At 39.8% G+C, this 19,817-nt stretch overlaps 1 protein-coding gene across 3 annotated transcripts in view; it reads left to right on the top strand.

The window, feature by feature from the left end:
• Positions 1–19,817, top strand: part of LOC122552087 (transmembrane anterior posterior transformation protein 1 homolog) — a 115,567-nt gene that overhangs the window by 39,884 nt on the left and 55,866 nt on the right. For all 3 annotated transcript variants that reach the window (XM_043694614.1, XM_043694615.1, XM_043694617.1), the window contains 2 exons: positions 11,566–11,728; positions 19,550–19,685. In XM_043694614.1, coding sequence (XP_043550549.1) covers positions 11,566–11,728; positions 19,550–19,685 — 299 coding nt within the window. The remainder of the gene's footprint in view (positions 1–11,565; positions 11,729–19,549; positions 19,686–19,817) is intronic.

Raw genomic sequence — 19,817 nt, 5'->3', positions numbered from 1 at the left:
CAAAAACCCTGTACACCCATTCACCCTCTCACCCATACACCCAGCTGAACTGAACACCAATAACAAGACTCCTGCAGTGCCTTTGTAGGGTAAGTCTCCAAATAGCACTCACATGCAGCCACACACACAACTTTTTACTGCAACTTTTTGACAGTTTCCACCTTTGCTCTGTAAAGGACAATGTTGGAGAGATTATCTTGGGAAGGGGGGTTTAGGGTACACCCCTGTGTAGACCTCTAGGGAAAGTGTGGGGAGAGAGAGAGAGAGAGAGGGCAGTCAGTCATTTGGAGACCGTGCATGTTTAATCACTGTAAACAAAAGACGCGATCACTGTTGGAAACATATATCTTGAGATCTCCTTCGGATAATCTGATTTTCACATAATTGGTATCCGGATAATCGAAGTTCCTCTGTATGTGAAAAAGGCCATTTAGTTTAAAACTTCTGAGGTTTCAGCAAATATTGCATATCCTCAGTGCAGAAAATGATGATTGAGCATCCTGAATTGCTGCAGTGTGTGGTGAAGATGTTCCCACAATGCTGTTAGGTAAGGAGTTGCAGGTTATGCCCCAGTGATGATGAAGGGACAGTGATGTACATACAAAACAAGAACAGCAACTTGAATTTATGTAGCACCTTTCACATGGTAGAATATTAAAAGGCAGTTCACAGAAAGTTTAGAAAGCAGCACTTGACATAGGACCACATCGAGATCTTGGGTTAGGTGACCAAAATCTGGGCCAGAAAGGGAAGTTTTAAGGATTATCTTAAATTAGAAAAATGAGGTGAGGTTTAGGGATAATTCCAGAGCTTGTGGGCTTGATAAATGAAGACCAGTGATGGAGCAATTAAAATCAGGAATGTTCAGGAAGACAGTAGAAAAGGAATTGAGACAGCTGAGATGCTGGTGGAGGTTACGGAAATAGGGGGGTGTTGTGCGGCTGGAGGAGGTTACAAAGATTGGGAGGGTCGTGAGGCAGATGGGAATTACAGATGTAGCTAAAAAGTTTGAAATCTGGGATCAGGATATAAAATGTTGGTGGTACTCAACCCAGAATCTTGAAGGTCAGTGTGAACGGAGGGGATGGGTAAACACATGGGCCTCAATAGATTGGAAGATTGAACGTGGGAGGCCGAGTGGGAGTGTATTAGGATAGTTAAATCTAAAGGTAACAAATGAATGGATGAAAATATTGGCACCGGATGAGCTGAGACTAGAGCGGAGTCCAGTGGGACATTGGTGAGGCCTCTTCTGGAGTATTGCAACCAGTTCTGGTTACCCAGTTGTAGGAAGGATATTATTAAGCTAGAAAGGGTTCAGAAAAAATGCACCAGAATGTTGCCAGGTATGGAAGGTTTGGGTTATAAAGAAAGTCTGGATAGGCTAAGACTTCTTTCACTGGAGAGTAGGAGATAGAGAGGTAACCTTACAGAGGTTTATAAAATCATGAGGCATACAGATAAGGTTAATAGTAGGTGTCTTTTCCTTAGAATGGTGAACTTCAAGACTATGGGGCATATTTTTAAGGTAGGGTAGTCTGCATGTGGACTGAATTTCCTGAGGAAGTGGTGGATGTGGGCACAGTTACTATGTTTAAAAGGCACTTGAATAAGTACATGAATAAGAAAAGTTTGGAAGGACATGGGCCAAGAGCAGGCAGGTGGGACCTGTTTAGTTTGGGATTATATTCGGCATGGACAGGTTGAACCGAAGAGTTTGTTTCCATGCTGCATGATTCTACGACACCATGACTATAGTCTATTTTGGTCATTTCTCAATGAAAAACACCAATTGGTTGTTTTACAGCAAGTACCTGCTGTTTAGATCATTCATAATTTTGCTTTCGCAACCCCATTTAAGTTGTTAATTATTCATTAGCTCAAGTAGCATTTTCTGACCTAAGTCCAAAACTTGACTTTGAAAGAAAGCAATTGCAGCTAAAACCATTCTTGGAATATTCCTAATTGTTTCACAATAGTCAAGTAATGCTATCTAGACAAATGCACCTGCCAACTTGTGCAAAGCAAGATGCTATGAAAGTAATTGATCTGTCAACCTGGTTTTGGGGAAGTGAGGGAAGAGTGTAAGAAATACTGGACGAAATAGCTCCAGAATTCCCTGTTTGATTATCACTGGATCTTTATTTTAATGTTCACTGTCAAGCTGGGGGCTTGGTTACTTGATTTATTGACATAAAAGTGATTATACTTTCGAAAGAGCCTAGCTGTCCATTGTAGTTTAACTTATAATTGTATTCCCATAACAACCTTATCTAATCAATAACAAAATCAAAGCAGCTGTTTTGTGACATCTAAATACAACGCAAGCTAAACTCAACTATTTCACCAGTTGCAAATAAACCTCTTTGTAGAGAATAGTGATTGGTGTTGGAGAGCTATGAAATCTGTTTTCAGATTTCTTAAAAATGCAGATTTTTTTCCGAAAAATGGATAGATGTGTCAATTATTTCTTTCTAAAAAAAAAAGGGCGAGCTAGCAAAGGACATTTCAAACCGTTGTAGGATTCTGCAGTGTCCTCAGCTATAGCTGAGGTTTAAATAGTGACTTGGCATCAGTCTCCACTCATGGAAATAATCTGCATTATCAATATTGCTAATGCTGAATGTGTAAAATAGATGCAAAAATTTACCTTGCAAGAATTGAAGCTTCTGAAGCTAATTAGATTTCTGGCCATCATCACTTCACCTGCTCTTGTTTTAATGTGGTATTTGGAATATAGGTAACATTAGTCAAGCATTATTTGTAATTCATCTTTTCTCTGCATTGAGCCATTAAAAGTCAACGATGTAGTGTGTGACTGGAGTTGACCAGATGGTAGGGAAAATTATTAGATTTAATTCCATAAAAGACATCAGTGGATTAGTTGGGTATTTACAACAATGAGGCAACTTGAATGATCATTTTCTAGTGTGAATTAACTGATTTACCTAAAAATTGAATTTCAATTACTTTATGGTCAAGGATTTGAGCTAAGTACCTTTTGGTTACAAAACCCAAACTATAAGCATGTATGCTGCATTGTTTAAAAAAGACTATATGATACAAACCACTGACTCATCCATTTCAAACAATTCACCAAGATCTGGGATTGTTTCCATGAAATACAGAGAGCCTTAGGTGCTTTCAGTATCTTTTATACTGAACTATATAGACCAATTTGTTTAGCTTTTGTTGGAAGATAGAATTAGGTATATATGGTACTTTTTTTGAGAATGAGCATGAGGTTTTTAAAAGAACTTCAAAATGCCACTGGAAAGAAAGTTCACTACCTTGATCAAACATTTCAAACAAGTTACAGAATTAGTGGACAGTAGTGGTAAATAAACTTGGTCAGTGCTAAGGAATATGTTGTGAGATTGACCAGCAGATCTTTATGTTGTGTGGACAGTCGAAGTCATAAAGATATCAACCTTGTATGAGATCAGTCACTGCTCAAATCTATGTTGGGATGGTTGTTGTTCTTCAATATTCATGGTGAATTTGTGCTTTTGTTATTTCAAATCTCAACCATTCCAATGCATTACTGGTTGGTCTTCTGCCTTTCATAGTGTTGAGGTTATCCAGAAAATCTGCTCATAACTTGGCTCATTTTCAAGGAGCATCTCAACTTACAACAATAATGAGAATTTTAAAAATCCGTCTAAGGTTTGCTCCTCTTCATCTCTGTAGTCTTCTCTATCTTCTTTACCTTCCAAAATATTTGCACTTCTTTAGGTCAGGCCATTTGCACGTATCCAATTTTGATTGTGCTATCATAATGGCCATGCATTTAGTTGTCTAGCTCCCAAGCTCAGAAACATCCACTCATAACTCCCTTTCTGTACCCCGTTTTTCTTCTTTCACACTCCTTAAAGTTTATCTCTTTGATCGAGCTTTTGGATAACTGACCTAATGTGGCTTGTTGTCATACTTCTGTTATGGACCAGGCCAGATCCCATCCAAACATTTCAAGAAAGTAGCCCGGACCCTACCTTTGTTAGTTGATTTAAGTAGGTGTACAGTGGATATTTCAGGAGAGATACACTTCGTTTTAAACAGAATTTATTTACAAGATTACCGAATGAAACCCAAACAAAAGAGAACAGAATACTGAATAACTTAACCTATCGAAACCCAACAGATTATCTCAACTTAATGATGCTGTTCCAAATACTTGCAACAGTCCCCATAAACACCCCTCGACACAGAAGGTAAAATCAAACGCAGGGTCTTAAAGGAGAGAAATCGGAGAGAGCGTACGATCCTGGACCTGCTTCTTTGGGTCCAGCAGCTTTTTCAAAACCACTGCTAAAAACCAAACCAAACCAAAGAAAAGCTGAGCTGGCAGAACTGGCCACTCTCTCTCTTTAATGTCCAAGATTTTTTTAAATTTGAAAGCCTTCTGCCTAAGGCAGTATCTGTGAGCTGTTATCAAATTGGCCCTGAAACCCTTCAACCCCAGACTCTTTGGAATCTGTGTCTTTTATGATTTCTCTGGGAAAAAAAACACCAAGGACAACAAACCTTGTTAAAGGAGCAGCATAGGCACACTTTGTTTTGTAGTGTTTCTGCCTTGAAACATTTCACTATATTAAAGACACCATGTCACATTAGTTGTTGCAGAAACAAGATTGCAGGTTAAACAAAATGTGCAGGAGTTGAGAATTTAGACAGAATGCCCGTTTACAACTTGTCATTTTAACATTATAGATTTTAAGGGCAATTGATTTAAAAAATGTTTTTGCTTTCAGAACTAAATTTAGTTTAATACTTCAAATGGAGGTATATATAAGCATCTTGGTATGTTTCTGTGTTTGTTCAGGATTTTTTCGTGTTCTTTTATCTCTTGAACAGATCAGGGTCATTAAAATGCCAAACCCTTTTGGGGAAACACATTGAAACTTCTAAGTGTGTGAAGAGTCGAAGCTTCTGTGACAATAGCCTGGAGTGGGAATGCCTTTGAAGTATCTTCCTCACATGGCTATCTTGCCATTTTTTGGAACAATAACTTACTGGAGTTTTGGCAGCCATTTTGAATAGTTGGCTGGCTGACAACAGCAGTTTGTGTACAAAACTCCTCCCAGGGAGAAATCAAGAGAGTTATTGAAGAGGGTCCTTGGCAAAATGAGTTTATTGAGAAATGCTTTTAGAAATCAACTGCCAAAGGACTGCAGATAATCTGCAAGCATTGTGACTATAGAAATACGAGAAACAATAATTTCCTTTCTGTATCTTTCTCTCCACCTCCCAACAAGCCCAATCCTGCTGAGTCCACCTGGAAAGGCAAATGTAAACTATTCAATGACAGATATCATTAGTGGCTGAATCTGACTTCACTTTGGAAAAGGAAGCTTCAAAAAGTAACATGCCTGCAATGTACTTAGAGATTGATATTACTTTCAAATGTATAAATATCTTTTACTCTTAGCTACTTTAAATTTTTTTTTGTTTCGACAAGTAATAACTTTTGCTTAGCAGAAGCAATTTTGAAATAAGTATCCTTTATCTTGCCTAAAGGCTAAAGCTTTGCTAATTATTTTTAAAATGAATCACTCAAAAGGGTGTTATGAACACATTTTAGGTCATGAAATGCTCTTGAGGAAACCCCTTTTACATGGTTCTTATAATCTGTAGATTCATTGGGGAAGATGCCCATGCGTGGTTGGTGTTTTTGTTCAATCTATTGCATCAGTGTGTGACACTATGAACTTTTGCTATAAATTTTGTGTCCTATGATCCTACTCCACTAGCTACCAGACAAGGGAGCAATACTCCGAAAGCTTGTACTTCCAAAAAAACCTGTTGGACTGCCACAAGGATTGATGCTGGGTCCTCTACTTGTCATCATTTATATAAATGATTTTGGATGCAAGTATAAGAGGTATAGTTAGTAAGTCTGCAGATAACACCAAAATTGGAGGTGTAGTGGACAGCGAAGGAGGTTACCTCAGATTACAACAGGATCTTGATCAGATGGGCCAATGGGCTGAGAAGTAGCAGATGGAGTTTAATTTAGATAAATGCAAGATGCTGCATTTTGGAAAAGCAAATCTTAGCAGGACTTATACACTTAATGGTAAGGTCGTAGGGAGTGTTGCTGAACAGACACCTTGGAGTGCAGGTTCATAGCTCCTTGAAAGTGGAATTGCAGGTAGATAGGATAGTGAAGAAGGTGTTTGGTATGCTTTCCTTTATTGGTCAGAGTATTGCATACAGGAGTTGGGAGGTCATGTTGTGGCTGTACAGGACATTGGTTAGGCCACTGTTAGAATATTGTGTGCAATTCTGATCTTCCTTTCGGAGAGATGTTGTGAAGGGTTCAGAAAAGATTTACAAGGATGTTGTCAGGGTTGAAGTATTTGAGCTATAGGGAGAGGCTGAGTAGGCTGGGGCTGTTTTCCCTGGAGTGTTGGAAGTTGAGAGGTGACCTTATAGAGGTTTACAAAATCATTAGGGGCATGGATAGGATAAACAGACAAAGGCATTTCCCTGGATTGGGGGAGTCCAGAACTAGGGGGCATAGGTTTAAGGTGAGAGGGGAAAGATATAAAAGAGACCTAAGGGGCAAATTCCTCACGCAGAGGGTGGTACATGTATGGAATGAGCTGCCAGAGGAAGTGGTGGAGGCTGGTACAATTGCAACATTTAAGAGGCATTTGGATGGGTATATGAATAGGAAGGGTTTGGAGTGATATGGGCCGAGTGCTGGCAGATGGGACTAGATTGGGTTGGGATATCTGGTCGGCATGGACGGCTTGGACCGAAGGGTCTGTTTCTATGCTGTACATCTCTATGACTGGTTGTGTGATCTTTTGACTTTGTTCACCCCAGTCCAACACCGGCACCTCCACATCATGTGGTTAGTTTTGGCTGCAGAAGCTGTAAAGTTGCTTGCTTAAATCTGCAATATGGATTATTATTCAAAGACATTGAGGATCAATGATCAGTGTCACAAAGCTGTTGCAAAGGGAATGTGTTTCAGCTTTTAGGCAGAACAGTTAAATATCAATCAGAATTCAGTTCTCTGAGACCATGCATTGGCTGAGTAATAAATGCTGTGTATAACTAATCACCTTTGGCTGAAGGTACCAAATCGAGACAGTGGCCAGATTTCTGAAGGACTCGATCAAAGCCTATTAAAATAATGAAGGGATTAGATCTTAGTATTTGAGTTGACTAAACGGGGAGAATTGTGATGTAACATCCTATTCATAAAGAGCTGGAAATTAATCATTGTGTGGATATACAACTAGGTGCTGTATTTACTACTACACTGCAATTAGGTGCCAAGTAACAATGTATGACCATGAACTATGTGGATAGCCGCAAATTATAAACTCTTTGAAGCTCCAATATTTTGAATCGAAAAATGTGATCATTTCAAACAAGAAAGCCTAATAGCATCAGTGAGTTAAGACCCAAATATGTAAAAAGATTTAATATTGAACTGGATTGAGAAAAATTAACTCAAATTAGTACTAGGGAGAAAAACTAAGTAACCATGCAACAATACATAGATACCATTGCAACAATAAATGCGTAGCTAGAACCCACAATGGATTTGCAAGGCCAGTGATGTTGTAGATGGTTTTGATGAACTTAAATAATTGTAAACAGGCATTCAGTAGCTTTCTTACAGTTAATTGTGAAGAGGAAAGAGCAACTATATCTTTTTGTGGGCAGGAGAGAGAGGATTAAATTTATTTAATAACTGAGATGGGCAAGGAAAAAGTAAAAACACAGGCATAATTCTTGAAATATTCAACGCACACCTGCTGCTACAATAAAATCCTTAGATCCACTGATACAGATTTAAAGCCTGAGGCAGGAACCAGCTGAACGTGTTGACAATTTCTTTTGATTAAAAAAATACAGCCAGAAAATATAAATTCATTTTGGGATTCTTCACATTTGGAGGTACAAAAAAATTTGATTGGAAAGGACATTCTCTTATTGCAGGATGTAGACACTGTCGTAGCATAGGAAGTCACCGGTAGATGAAGATGCTAATCATGTAAATGGCTAATTTTCAGTTCAGTCAAGAGAAAGGAAACAGGATTCATACAATTAAACAGCAACAAAATTACATATACCAGGCAGAAATAAATGTTTATGAATTCTTGATTACAGGTCATCGTGGGTAGAGGAAAATTTGGCTCAAACTGCAGATTTAGCAGAAATCCTGAACACTTTTGAAAAATTATGAAGAACAGGGAAAGAATATGGTGAATGAGTTTCTTCCACTACATCGATGACTGTATCGGCACTACCTCGTGATCCCATGAGGTTAAACAGTTCATCAACTTCACTAATACTTTTCACCCTGACCTCAAATCACTTGGACCATCTTGGACACCACCTTCCCCTTCCTGGACAACTTCATCTCTGGTGACCAAATAATCACTGATATCTACTACGAAACCCACCGACTCCCACAGCTACCTGGACTACACAACCTCCCACACTGCCTCGTGTAAAATGCCGTCCCTTATTCCCAATTCCTCCACCTCTGCATCTGTTCCCAGGATGACCAGTTCCACCATAGAACATCCCAGATGGCCTCCTTCTTCAAAGACTGCAATTCCCCCCCCCCACCCCAACGTGGTCAACAATGTCCTCCAGCACATCTCCTTCACTTCCTGCAACACTGCCTTTGAATCCCACTCCTCCCAACTGGTACCTTCCCCTGTCACCCCAAGAAATGCAAAACCTGTGCCCACACCTCCCCACTCACCTCTATCCAAGGCCCCAAAGGATCCTTCCACATCCAGCAGAAATTTACCTGTACTTCTACAAATGTCATCTACTGTGTCCATTGCACCAGATGTGATCTCCTCGACATTGGGGAGACAGGGCACCAACTTGTAGATCGTTTCAGAGAGCATCTGTGGGACAACCCAACCCATCAACCTCACTGCCCCGTTGCAGAGCACTTTAACTCCCCCTCCCACTCCACCAAGGACACGCAGGTCCTGGGCCTCCTCCATCGCCAAACTCGTAACCACCTAACACCTGGAGGAAGAACACCTCATCTACACAAGATTAATGTGGATTTCACCAGTTTCCACATTTCCCTCCTCTTTTTCCCCCCCCCCCCCCCCCCCCAAACGCCCCCAACTTATCCCAGTCCCAACCTTCCAATTCGGCACCGCCCTCTTGCCCTGTCCATCATCCTTCCCATCTATCCTCCACCCTCCTCTCCTACCTATCACTTTCTCCCCCACCTTGGGCAGTACGGTGGCTCAGTGGTTAGCACTGCTGCCTCATAGCGCCAGGGGCCCGGATTCAATTACCACCTTGAGCAACTGTCTGTGTGGAGTTAGCACATTCTCCCAGTGTCTGCGTGGGTTTCCTTCAGATCCTCTGGTTTCCTCCCACAGTCCAAAGATGTGCAGGTCAGGTGAATTTACCATACCAAATTGCCCATAGTGTTATGTGCCTTAGGCAGGCGTAAATTTATGGTTCTGGGTAGGTTGCTCTTCAGAGGGTCGGTGTGGACTTGTTGGGCCAAAGGGCCTGTTTCCGCACTGTAGGGAAGCTAATCTAATCTAATCTTCATCTATCTATTGCATTCTCAGCTACCTACACCCCTCCGAGACCCACCCCCCTCCCATTTATCACTGTCTCCCTGGCCCAGAAGACTCATTTCTGATGAAGGGCTTATGCCTAAAACATAGATTCTCCTGTGCCTCTGCCTCTGTCTGACCTGCTGTGCCTTTCCAGCACCACACTCTCGACTCTGTGATCTACAGCTTCTGCAGTCTTCACTTTCTCCCATCTGGTAACCGAGCAAGTGAGAAGGAAAATAAACCAAAAAGTCCATACTCTAAGATGATAAGTTTGAGGACATAACATCATATAACTGCATGAAGGTGTAGAAATGAGCCCATGATCATGAATCCGAAGCTTGATGCTGGAGTACAGAGAAATATTATTTAAAGAAGTCAGTTTGTTGATCTTTAGTTTTTGTTGTAAACAAGATTCGTTATTGGAATGGTTGTTCATGTACAGACGTTTATTTTCAAAGAATGTGTTGCATTGTTTGTATAATTTGTTGAACACTGTATAACTGAATAATTAGAGTTCTGTACTTACTGCTGCACTACGGTCAGGTGCAGAGCATTCGTACATTGGTCTAGCAGCTACACAGAGAATTTGAGAAATACACTTCATGATGCTATAACATTTTGGCTCAAAGTGTGATTATTTAAAATTTATGATTATTTAAATGATGGGGATCAGAAAACAATAGTGGATGTCAATAAAGCAAGACTAGAGTTAGTTAGTATGCAGGTATAGCCTGTGATTAGTGAAGCAATTGGAGTTGTCCCATGGAAGGGTGTCTTGTGCTTTCATGGTAATATCCCTACCTCTGAACATGGAAGCCTGATTTCAAGTGCCACCTATTCTTGAGGTTTGTGGTAACATCTCTAGGTAGGTTTTTGTAGAATAGAATTACTACAGAGTGGAAAAGACCATTTAGCCCAACAAGTCCACACCGACTCCCTAAAAAGTATCTCACCCAGATTCATCCCCCTACCCTATCCCTGTAACCTTTCATTTACCATGGCTAATCCACCTAACATACACATTCCTGAACACTATGAGCAATTTAGCATGGCCACTCAACCTAAACTGAACAACTTTGTAATATGGGAGGAAACCAGCGCACCCAGAGGAAACCCATGCAGACACTGAGAGAATGGAAATACTCCACACAGTCGCCTGGAGCCGGAATTGAACATTGGTCCCTGGTGCTGCGAGGCAGCTGTGCTAACCACTGAGGCACCAACTGCTAACATGTTGATTTAAAAAGACCTGGACTGATATAGTGGTAGTATCCCTATCTGTGAGCCAGGGAGCCTGTAAATTTGGAGACCTAATTTTAAGTCCCATCGGCTCCAAGGTGCTACTATGTCTTTAAAAAAATTGATTGGCAAATGTAAAAATGGACTGTTGGTGTTTATGCAAGGGGAACAGAGAATGAAAGTAGGAAGGTATTGTTGCAGCTAGGAATAGGCTTAACTAGACTGCATCTCGAAATGCATTTATAAGTGGTAGGCATTCTTTGTGTTTCTAGGAACTATCAGAAGAAGCAACAGTAGAATTAACTGAGATGCACCCCTTCTCCATTGGGTGCACTGCTGCAATAAAATTAGATTGCAAGCAGTTAGAAGTCTGAACTGCCTTTTCAGCCATTTATTCCTTCATGGGATATAGGTGTTGCTGGCTAAGGCAACATTTATTGCCAACCCTAATTTCCATGGAAAAGCTGGGAGTGATCAACCTGTAATCTTGAAAAAGTTGAACCTTGTTGAAAAAGTTATAACTGTCTAGATTAGAGTGGTGCTGGAAAAGCACAGCAGTTCAGGCAGCATCCGAGGAGTAGTTTTCTAGCATCTGCAGTCATTGTTTTTACCCTTTTTAATTGATGTGTTTATCTTATAGTTGAGTAATGAATTATTTAGAAATAATTATTTTAATTACCACTGAACAGCCCCACTATTTCTAAAACACCTATTGTGGACTGTTTTGGAAATAAATGTTGTTTAATTTTATTCTCAGTGATGGAAGATTGCTACAACCTGCTCAGGTATGTGACATACTGAAGGCACTTATAATGATCATCTGCTTTGTTATGATGCACTACGTGGATTATTCCATGATGTACCATCTCATTAGAGGACAATCTGTCATCAAACTCTACATCATCTACAATATGTTAGAGGTATGTAAGTAAAGTAAGAATTTTCTGTTGGATTGGTATAAATTAAAAGTTTATTTGTTTAAAAATCTAATTTGTATACCCTGAAAAATTTGTGTCTGTCGTCTTTTAGAAGAGTTAAAATTGAGCAGAACAAGGTATGTTGGTTCTGTTGAAATTAAAATAATATTAATTTGTTTCAATTGCAAACTTCAATATTCCTGATAAAAATGAGGAATAGTCATCCTTTTAGAGTCAATAAATGTGAAGCTGGAAGAGTAAAGCAGGTCAGATAGCATCTGAAGATCAGGAACGTCAAATTTTCAGGCCGAAACCATTTGTCAGGATTGAGGAAGGGGCTGGGAGCCTATTAGAAGTCACTGAATTGCCTTTTCAGCCATTTATTTTATTCCTTCATGTGAAGCTGGCATTGCTGGCTGGGGCAACATTTATTGCCATCCCTAATTGCCCTGGAAAAGCTGGTAGTGATCTCCCTGTAATCTTGAAAAAGGTGAACCTTGTTGAATTGGCGGTTATTGTGATTGGTCAGTGGGAAGAGTGGAGCAGATAGATGAGTAGGAAGATGGATAGATTAGAATAGGTCAAGGAGGTGAGGAGTGGGACTGGATATGGGATAAGGCTAATGGGAAGGGATTTTAAAGCTGGTGAGGTCGATGTTGAGGTAATTACGCTGTAAACTTCCCAGGCAAAATATAAGGTGTTGTTCTTCCAGTTTCTGCCAGACCTCACTCTGACAGTGATCTCCCTTCCCCCTCGCCAGTCCTGACTTTGGATGCTGTCTGACCTGCTGTGCTCTTCCAGCTTCACATCTATTGACTCTGACTTCCATCATCTCTAGTTCTTACTGTCTCCTAGTCATCCTTCTATGTTTGGCCCATTACTAATATTCTTTTTTTTTAGTTTTCTGTATTTTTACATAATCACAAAGTTTTTTGGAACTGAAAATAGATAGTTGGCCCCATTCCTGATTAAGGGCTCTTGCCAAATTTTTTGGAACAATAACTTACTGGAGTTTTGGCAGCCATTTTGACTCTGATCTGTAGTCCTCACTTTCTCCTAGTTGGCCCATCATGTTTGCAACCTGAAAAAAGAGCCACTCAGTTGAATCCCGCTTTTCAACATTCAGCCTGTAATCCTGAAGATTACAGCAATTAAAGGGCATATACAGACTCCTTTTAAATAAGGCAAAAGTGAGGAGTGCAGATGCTGGATATCAGAGTCTAGATTAGAGTGGTGCTGGAAAAGCACAGCAGATCAGGCAGCATCCGAGGAGCAGGAAAATCGACGTTTCGGGCAAAAGCCCTTCAGGAATGAAGGCAGGGAACCTTCAGGGTGGAGAGATAAATGGGAGGGAGATGAGGCTGTGGAGAAGGCAGCAAAGAGTACAGTAGGTGGATGGGGGTGGGGATGAAGGTGATAGGTGGGAAGCAGATGTGGCTATAATAGCGGGTCAGTTTCAGGACATGGTTGAAGAGCTTCAGGGCAGAGGAGATGACCTGGGGATTGCAGTGAGAGAGAGCTGTCTCTATCATCCTTTCAGGCAATGAGATCCAGACTCTACCATTGACTGGATAAAAAATAAGTTCTCATCTCTCAACTAATTACTTCTTAATCATAGAATCCCTACATGTGGAAGCAGGCTGTTTGGCCCACCGACCCTTTGAAGAGCATTCTCACCCAGATCAATCCCCCTGTATTCCCCATGGCTAATCCACCTAATCTGCACATCCCTACACACTATGGGGCAATTTAGCATGGTGGGGGTCTAGACTGGAGTGGTGCTGGAAAAGCACAGCAGCTCAGGCAGCATCCAAGGAGCAGGCAATTTAGCACGGTTCATCCACCTAACCTGCACATCTTTAGACTGTGGGAGGAAGCTGAAACACCTGGAGGAAACCCATGCAGGCACTGGGAGAATATGCAAACTCCACACAGACAGTTGCCTGAGGCAGGAATTGAACCCAGGTGCTAACCACTGAGCCACCGTGCAGCTGTGATAAATGTTTCTCAGAACAATCGGCCAATATAAAATCACAAGGGTGAATATTTAATGTCAATTGTATCTTGGAAAACAAGAGTGAAAGCCTCCCCAGTTATTCTTCCTTCAGACACTGAAAAAATCAGTAACACTATAGTTTAAATCAGTTATCACAAATAACAGAATTTAAACTGCTTTGTCTGAAATTTTATTTAAATTCATCAACTTTTAAAGCAGAACGGATAAAATGATTAGCAAAGCTTCACAAGACTCTCAAGTGAAGCAGGAAAAGAATTTGCTAAATTACACTACCAACTCATTCCTTCAGTAATGCCCTTAATTTCTTGCTTACTCTGGTTCTGACCATAAAACAACTTTTCATATGTCACTTTTGATTCTACTCTATTACAATGTTTGTTTGTAAAGAATATAAGTATCCAACATAAAGTTTATAATTCATCATTGTGATTGAGTAAATTATAGAAGTTGCAAAGTATTATTTTAAATCTATTGCCCCTAGTCCATGATCCCTCTGCATCAGGCCAATCAATTTTGTACATCTCAACAAATCTCCTTTCAGTATCCTCTGTTCCAAAGAAAGCAATCCAGTCTGCCCAATGTTTCCTCTTGGCTGCATTTTTCCAATTCCAATAATATCCTTGTAAATCTCCTCTGTACCATTTCTAGTGTAATTATATATGTTCTATAATGATGTGACCTGAACTGCACATAATACTCAGGTTGTGATCTAAGTAATGATTTGTACTGTTCCAGCATAACCTCCCTGCTCTATATTCTATACTGTGGCTAATAAAGGAAAGGACTATGTCATCTTTAACCACTTTATGGGTCTATTCTGTTACCTTTAAGAATCTGTGAACATTTACTCCAAGGGTCCCTCTCACTTTCTTTACACTTTTCAGTATTGTCCCATTTATAGTGAATTCTCTTATCTGTTGGTCTTCCTCAAATATATCCTTTTGGAATTTCTATGCTTTGAATTCCATTTGTCACTTGTCTGTCCATCTAACCAGACCATTGATTATCTTCCTGTAGTCTACAGCTATTTTCTTTGCCTTCAGTTGAATGACTAGTTTTTGTCACCTGCAGCGTTCTTGATTTACATCCAAACCATCAATATATATCAGAACAAGCAAGAGACCTTGTATAGAACCATACAGTACTTCCCTGGAAACAGCCTTCCTGTTGCAAAAATAGCCATTAGTAATTACTGTTTCCTGCCACTGAACCAGGTTTGTATCCAATTTGCTCCATTCCTGTAAATTCCATGGGCTTTTCTAAAATATCAGTCTGCCATTTGGGACCAAAAGTCTTACTAAAGTTCATATATGCTTCATTAATTGAATGCCCTCAACAACCCTCCTTGTTACTGCCTCAAAAAAAGTCAGAGTCAAACAGTCTTTCCTTATCAAATCCATGCTGACTATCCTTGATTAATCTGAGCCTTTCTAAGTAACAGTTTATCCTATCTTTTAGAATAACTCCATTGTCTCCTGTCGGTTTCATAGTAAAAAGATTTGCGCACTGCTCTATGGAATGAGACTATTATTGAAACTCATAGGAACAGGAAATTGGTGTAAGAAAAGGGCATTCAGCCCTTTAAGCCTGCTCTGTCATTCAATATGATCATAGTTAATCATCCAACTCAGTACTTATTTTTCTCTCCCCATATCTTTGATCCCTAACTCTTTACAATTGTGCAGTTCCATGGACTTGTCTTTGTTTAATCTGATCAAATAACCATAGATAAATCATTCAGTGAAATAAAACTTCATTATACCTTTTGCCTTTAGTAAATACTCCAGTTCTGTTGCTATTAGTGGAGAAAGGCAAATAGTATGTTCAGAGAAAATCTGTCCCTTTTCATCAATTCATCTATTTTAGATTTTGATTTCTCACCTGCCCTAGCTCCCTGTCCCTTTCACCTCCCTGGCCTTGTATCCCTGGCTTTGTGTGCAATCAGACAGTCCAGGTATTTTTTTTTTGTGCTGCTTTTCCCAAGGTGAAGTTACATCTGAGTTTCCAAGCAAACCTGTTTCCCCCCATCCTGAACAAAACTGGCAAATCAATTATAATATGTTCTTCCACTTGAATGCTAAACTATCTTGAATATGAAATGTATTCAGATAATTGCTGTTGCTGACGAAATGGTCAACTAATGGTTTCTGTTCAGTGCTGATCATATCTTCTGTAATCAGTTGACTGAATTTGACCGATTTAACCTTGTATCATTAGCATGAGAAATACACACAAACGAAACTCCAATTAACTGCTGGTCGGTGACATTAATTAGGGCCTCTTGTGATGCAATGGTAGCATCCTTAGCTCGAAGTCAGATGGCCGGATTCAAAACCTACCTGCTCCAGACATGTGTGCTAACATTTCTGAACATTAGGTTGACTAGAAGACATGTAATCTTAGATTAATAGACTACATATGGCACTGTGATAGTGTCGCTAGCTCTGGCTTTAGGTCCCACCACCAGCACCACACCATCCCTCAAAACAGGCAAGGTTTGATGGTAACAAAAGAGGGAAAGATAGATTCTAATGCAGTAAAATCTTGCAATATATTCAGTGTTTAAAGATGGAGCTGGAAAAGAAACAGCCTGTGTTTATCATGCAAAAAAATGCTTTTCATTGTAATTTTATGTACATATGACAATAAATCTAAATCTAAAACAGTGCACAGACTCCTCCACATCATCTTGGGTACTCTCCCTCTATTTATTGTCAGTCATTTTCTTTTTGTAAAAATATTAATTTTTGTTGAAAATTAACACTTTTTTTAACCAGCATGTATTGAGGCTGTGCCTTCATCTGTCTTGTTTTCCCTTTGCCCACTCTAGGCCTGCTGTTTATTTTTCAAGCATTTAACTTGACCTATGTCTCTGAATTAGTATCCAGTTCAATATCTTTTTTTATTAGTGTTCATGCAAAGTGTTAATTCTGTGACAAATATTTAGTATAAGGTAGGAACATAAAAGTTGAGAGTGTTGTAAAGCGGAGGTTGACCCCTCCACCCCGAAAACTAAAACCGAAACATTCGATGAGGAGCACCTTGCCCTATAATCTATAAAATGAGTGTGAAAAGTAGTGTAACCTGCTTTTCAGCAACCTCTAGAGGTTGAACAAAATAAATCTCTGACACTCACTTTAAAATTAACAAGTAACAATTTATCTAACACTAACCGTGTCATAGAGATGTACAGCATGGAAACAGACCCTTCGGTCCAACCTGTCCATGCCAACCAGATATCCCAACCCTATCTAATCCCACCTGCCAGCACCCGGCCCATATCCCTCCAAACCCTTCCTATTCATATACCCATCTAAATGCCTCTTAAATGCTGCAATTTGTACCAGCCTCCACCACATCCTCTGGCAGCTCATTCCATACACGTACCACCCTCTGCGTGAAGACGTTGCCCCTTAGGTCTCTTTTATATCTTTCCCCTCTCACCCTAAACCTATGCCCTCTAGTTCTGGACTCCCCACCCCAGGGAAAAGACTTTGTCTATTTATACTATCCATGCCCCTCATTATTTTGTAAACCCCTAGAGAACAAATTTAATTGAACTATTAACAAACTGAATAACTTCCGTCTAACTACTAACTAATCCTGAATAATGCAAGATTTTAATAGTATGTTGTCCCAATAAATACAAGTCCCACTCATATATTTAAAAAAATGTATTTAGTCTCTTGAAATAACAGGCAGGTTACATGTCTTCTGGAGTGTTCTGTGCCTTCTCTGTCAATTCTTCCGTCTGGAATGCCTTCTCCATCATTGGTACCATTAATATTTGGATGGTGCTTTCTCCAAGACCTAAATGAAGCTGTGAGAGCTAGCAATTCTCTCTTGAGATCTGAGGGCTGTTAGCTCTGGCAGATTGCAGTTTGCTCTGGGGTCTTTGTCCAACTGCACCCTTCTTTTATACCCTTGATGACATGTCAATTTTTCTTGCTGTGGGATTTGTCCTATGTTGTCAAAACCTTCAGATTTAAATTTAATAGGTTTTTGGTATCTAAGTACCTGGTTCAAATTAGCTAAATTCAAAAGACTCTTGTCTTGGTAAAAACTGCTGCTTGGCCTGCTAACTGTGTACGGCCTTTTGGTACAATTGTTTCAATTTGGGTGCTCTCTGTGTACTTGCAAACTTTCAAGCTGCTGATCACAGATATCCATTTTAAATCTTTAAGCACCAACAAAGCGCCATCTTTTAAAGGGATCACACAATGCTTTCTCCTCCGTAGCATCTTACAATTTTAGAAACACCAAATTCTAACTTTCCACATCCCAATCTACAATTACTCTACCCAACTTCACAACAAGAACAAGAATTGGACTTGACCATTGAGCCTTCCCTGCCCTTTGATAAGATCATGGCTGATCCGATTGTGTCTTCTACTTGCTTGCTAGCACCTAAAACTTTACTCTCCCTTAAAAATCACACAACACCAGGTTATAATCCAACAGGTTTAATTGGAAGCACACTAGCTTTCGGAGCGACGCTCCTTCATCAGGTGATTGTGGAGGGCTCGATCGTAACACAGAATTTATAGCAAAAATTTGCAGTGTGATGTAACTGAAATTATACATTGAAGAATTGATTGTCTGTTAAGCCTTCCATCTGTTAGAATACAGTGATAGTTTCACTTCTTTCATGTGTAAATCGCAAAACCCTTTTTTTTAAAAGTTGCATTCTCGGGTTAGCTGTATTCTAACAGATGAAAGGCTTAACAGACAATCAATTTTTCAATGTATAATTTCAGTTACATCACACTGCAAATTTTTGCTATAAATTCTGTGTTGCGATCGAGCCCTCCACAATCACCTGATGAAGGAGCGTCGCTCCGAAAGCTAGTGTGCTTCCAATTAAACCTGTTGGACTATAACCTGGTGTTGTGTGATTTTTAACTTTGTACACCCCAGTCCAACACCGGCATCTCTGAATCATTACTCTCCCTTGTTAGCCAAGAACCTGTTTAACTTGTTCTGAAACACATTTGCTGACTCTGTCTTCATTGCTTTCTGGTGGAGTGAACTCCACAGCATAATGACCTTGAAAAGAAAATCTCCTCATCTATCTTAAATGGGACATCCCTTATTTTTAAACATTTTACTATCCTTTTGTCAATTTTAAACTTTCGCAGAAGGGGAAACACCCTCTGAACATCAACTCTGTCAAGTCTCCTCAGGATCTTTATTTCTTTCAGTAAGATCATCTCTTGTTTTTTTTCCCCCCAAGCTTCAATGGATATAATCTTTGAGGAGAAAGTGAGGTCTGCAGATGCTGGAGATCAGAGCTGGAAATGTGTTGCTGGAAAAGCGCAGCAGGTCAAGCAGCATCCAGGGAACAGGAGAATCGACGTTTCGGGCATAAGCCCTTCTTCCTGATTCTCCTGTTCCCTGGATGCTGCCTGACCTGCTGCGCTTTTCCAGCAACACATTTTCAGCTTCAATGGATATAAGCCCAACTGATTCAACTCTTGCTCATAACACCAACCCTCCATCCAACAAATCACTCTGCTGACCCTTCCCTGCATTGCTTCAAATGCAATTTGATCTTTTTTAAACAAAACAAAACTGTGTACAGTACTCCAAATGTGAGTTGCAATGCCCTGTATAGCTATAGCAAAATATCCTTACTTGTATAATTCCATTTTTCTTAAATGATGACAGTGTTTTCTGTATTTTATCACTTGCTGTACCTACGCACTAAAGTTTTGTGATTCATCTGTCATATTGATTTTATTTTTACTGGGACTGATGGCTGTAGAGACTGTTCCATTACTATTAACAATGGCTGATTTTTTTCATAGGTAGCAGATCGCCTGTTTTCTTCCTTTGGACAAGATATTTTGGATGCACTGTATTGGACAGCCACAGAAACTAAAAAGAAGAAACGAGCTCATATTGGAGTGATACCTCATTTCTTAATGGCTGTGCTTTATGTCTGTATCCTTTGGGAATCACCTTATTAAAGCTACTAGGTTTATTAACTGTTTTAATCAATTCTGCTTGTTAATTAAAAATTTAAGTTTAGCATATTATTTATACATAGTTGTGCACAATTTATTGAAAGTTGAA

Source organism: Chiloscyllium plagiosum, chromosome 1 (assembly GCF_004010195.1).
Source record: "Chiloscyllium plagiosum isolate BGI_BamShark_2017 chromosome 1, ASM401019v2, whole genome shotgun sequence".
Classification (NCBI taxonomy): Eukaryota; Metazoa; Chordata; class Chondrichthyes; order Orectolobiformes; family Hemiscylliidae; genus Chiloscyllium; species Chiloscyllium plagiosum.
Note: the sequence above shows the minus strand (reverse complement) of the source record. Positions and strands in the feature narration are given on the sequence as shown.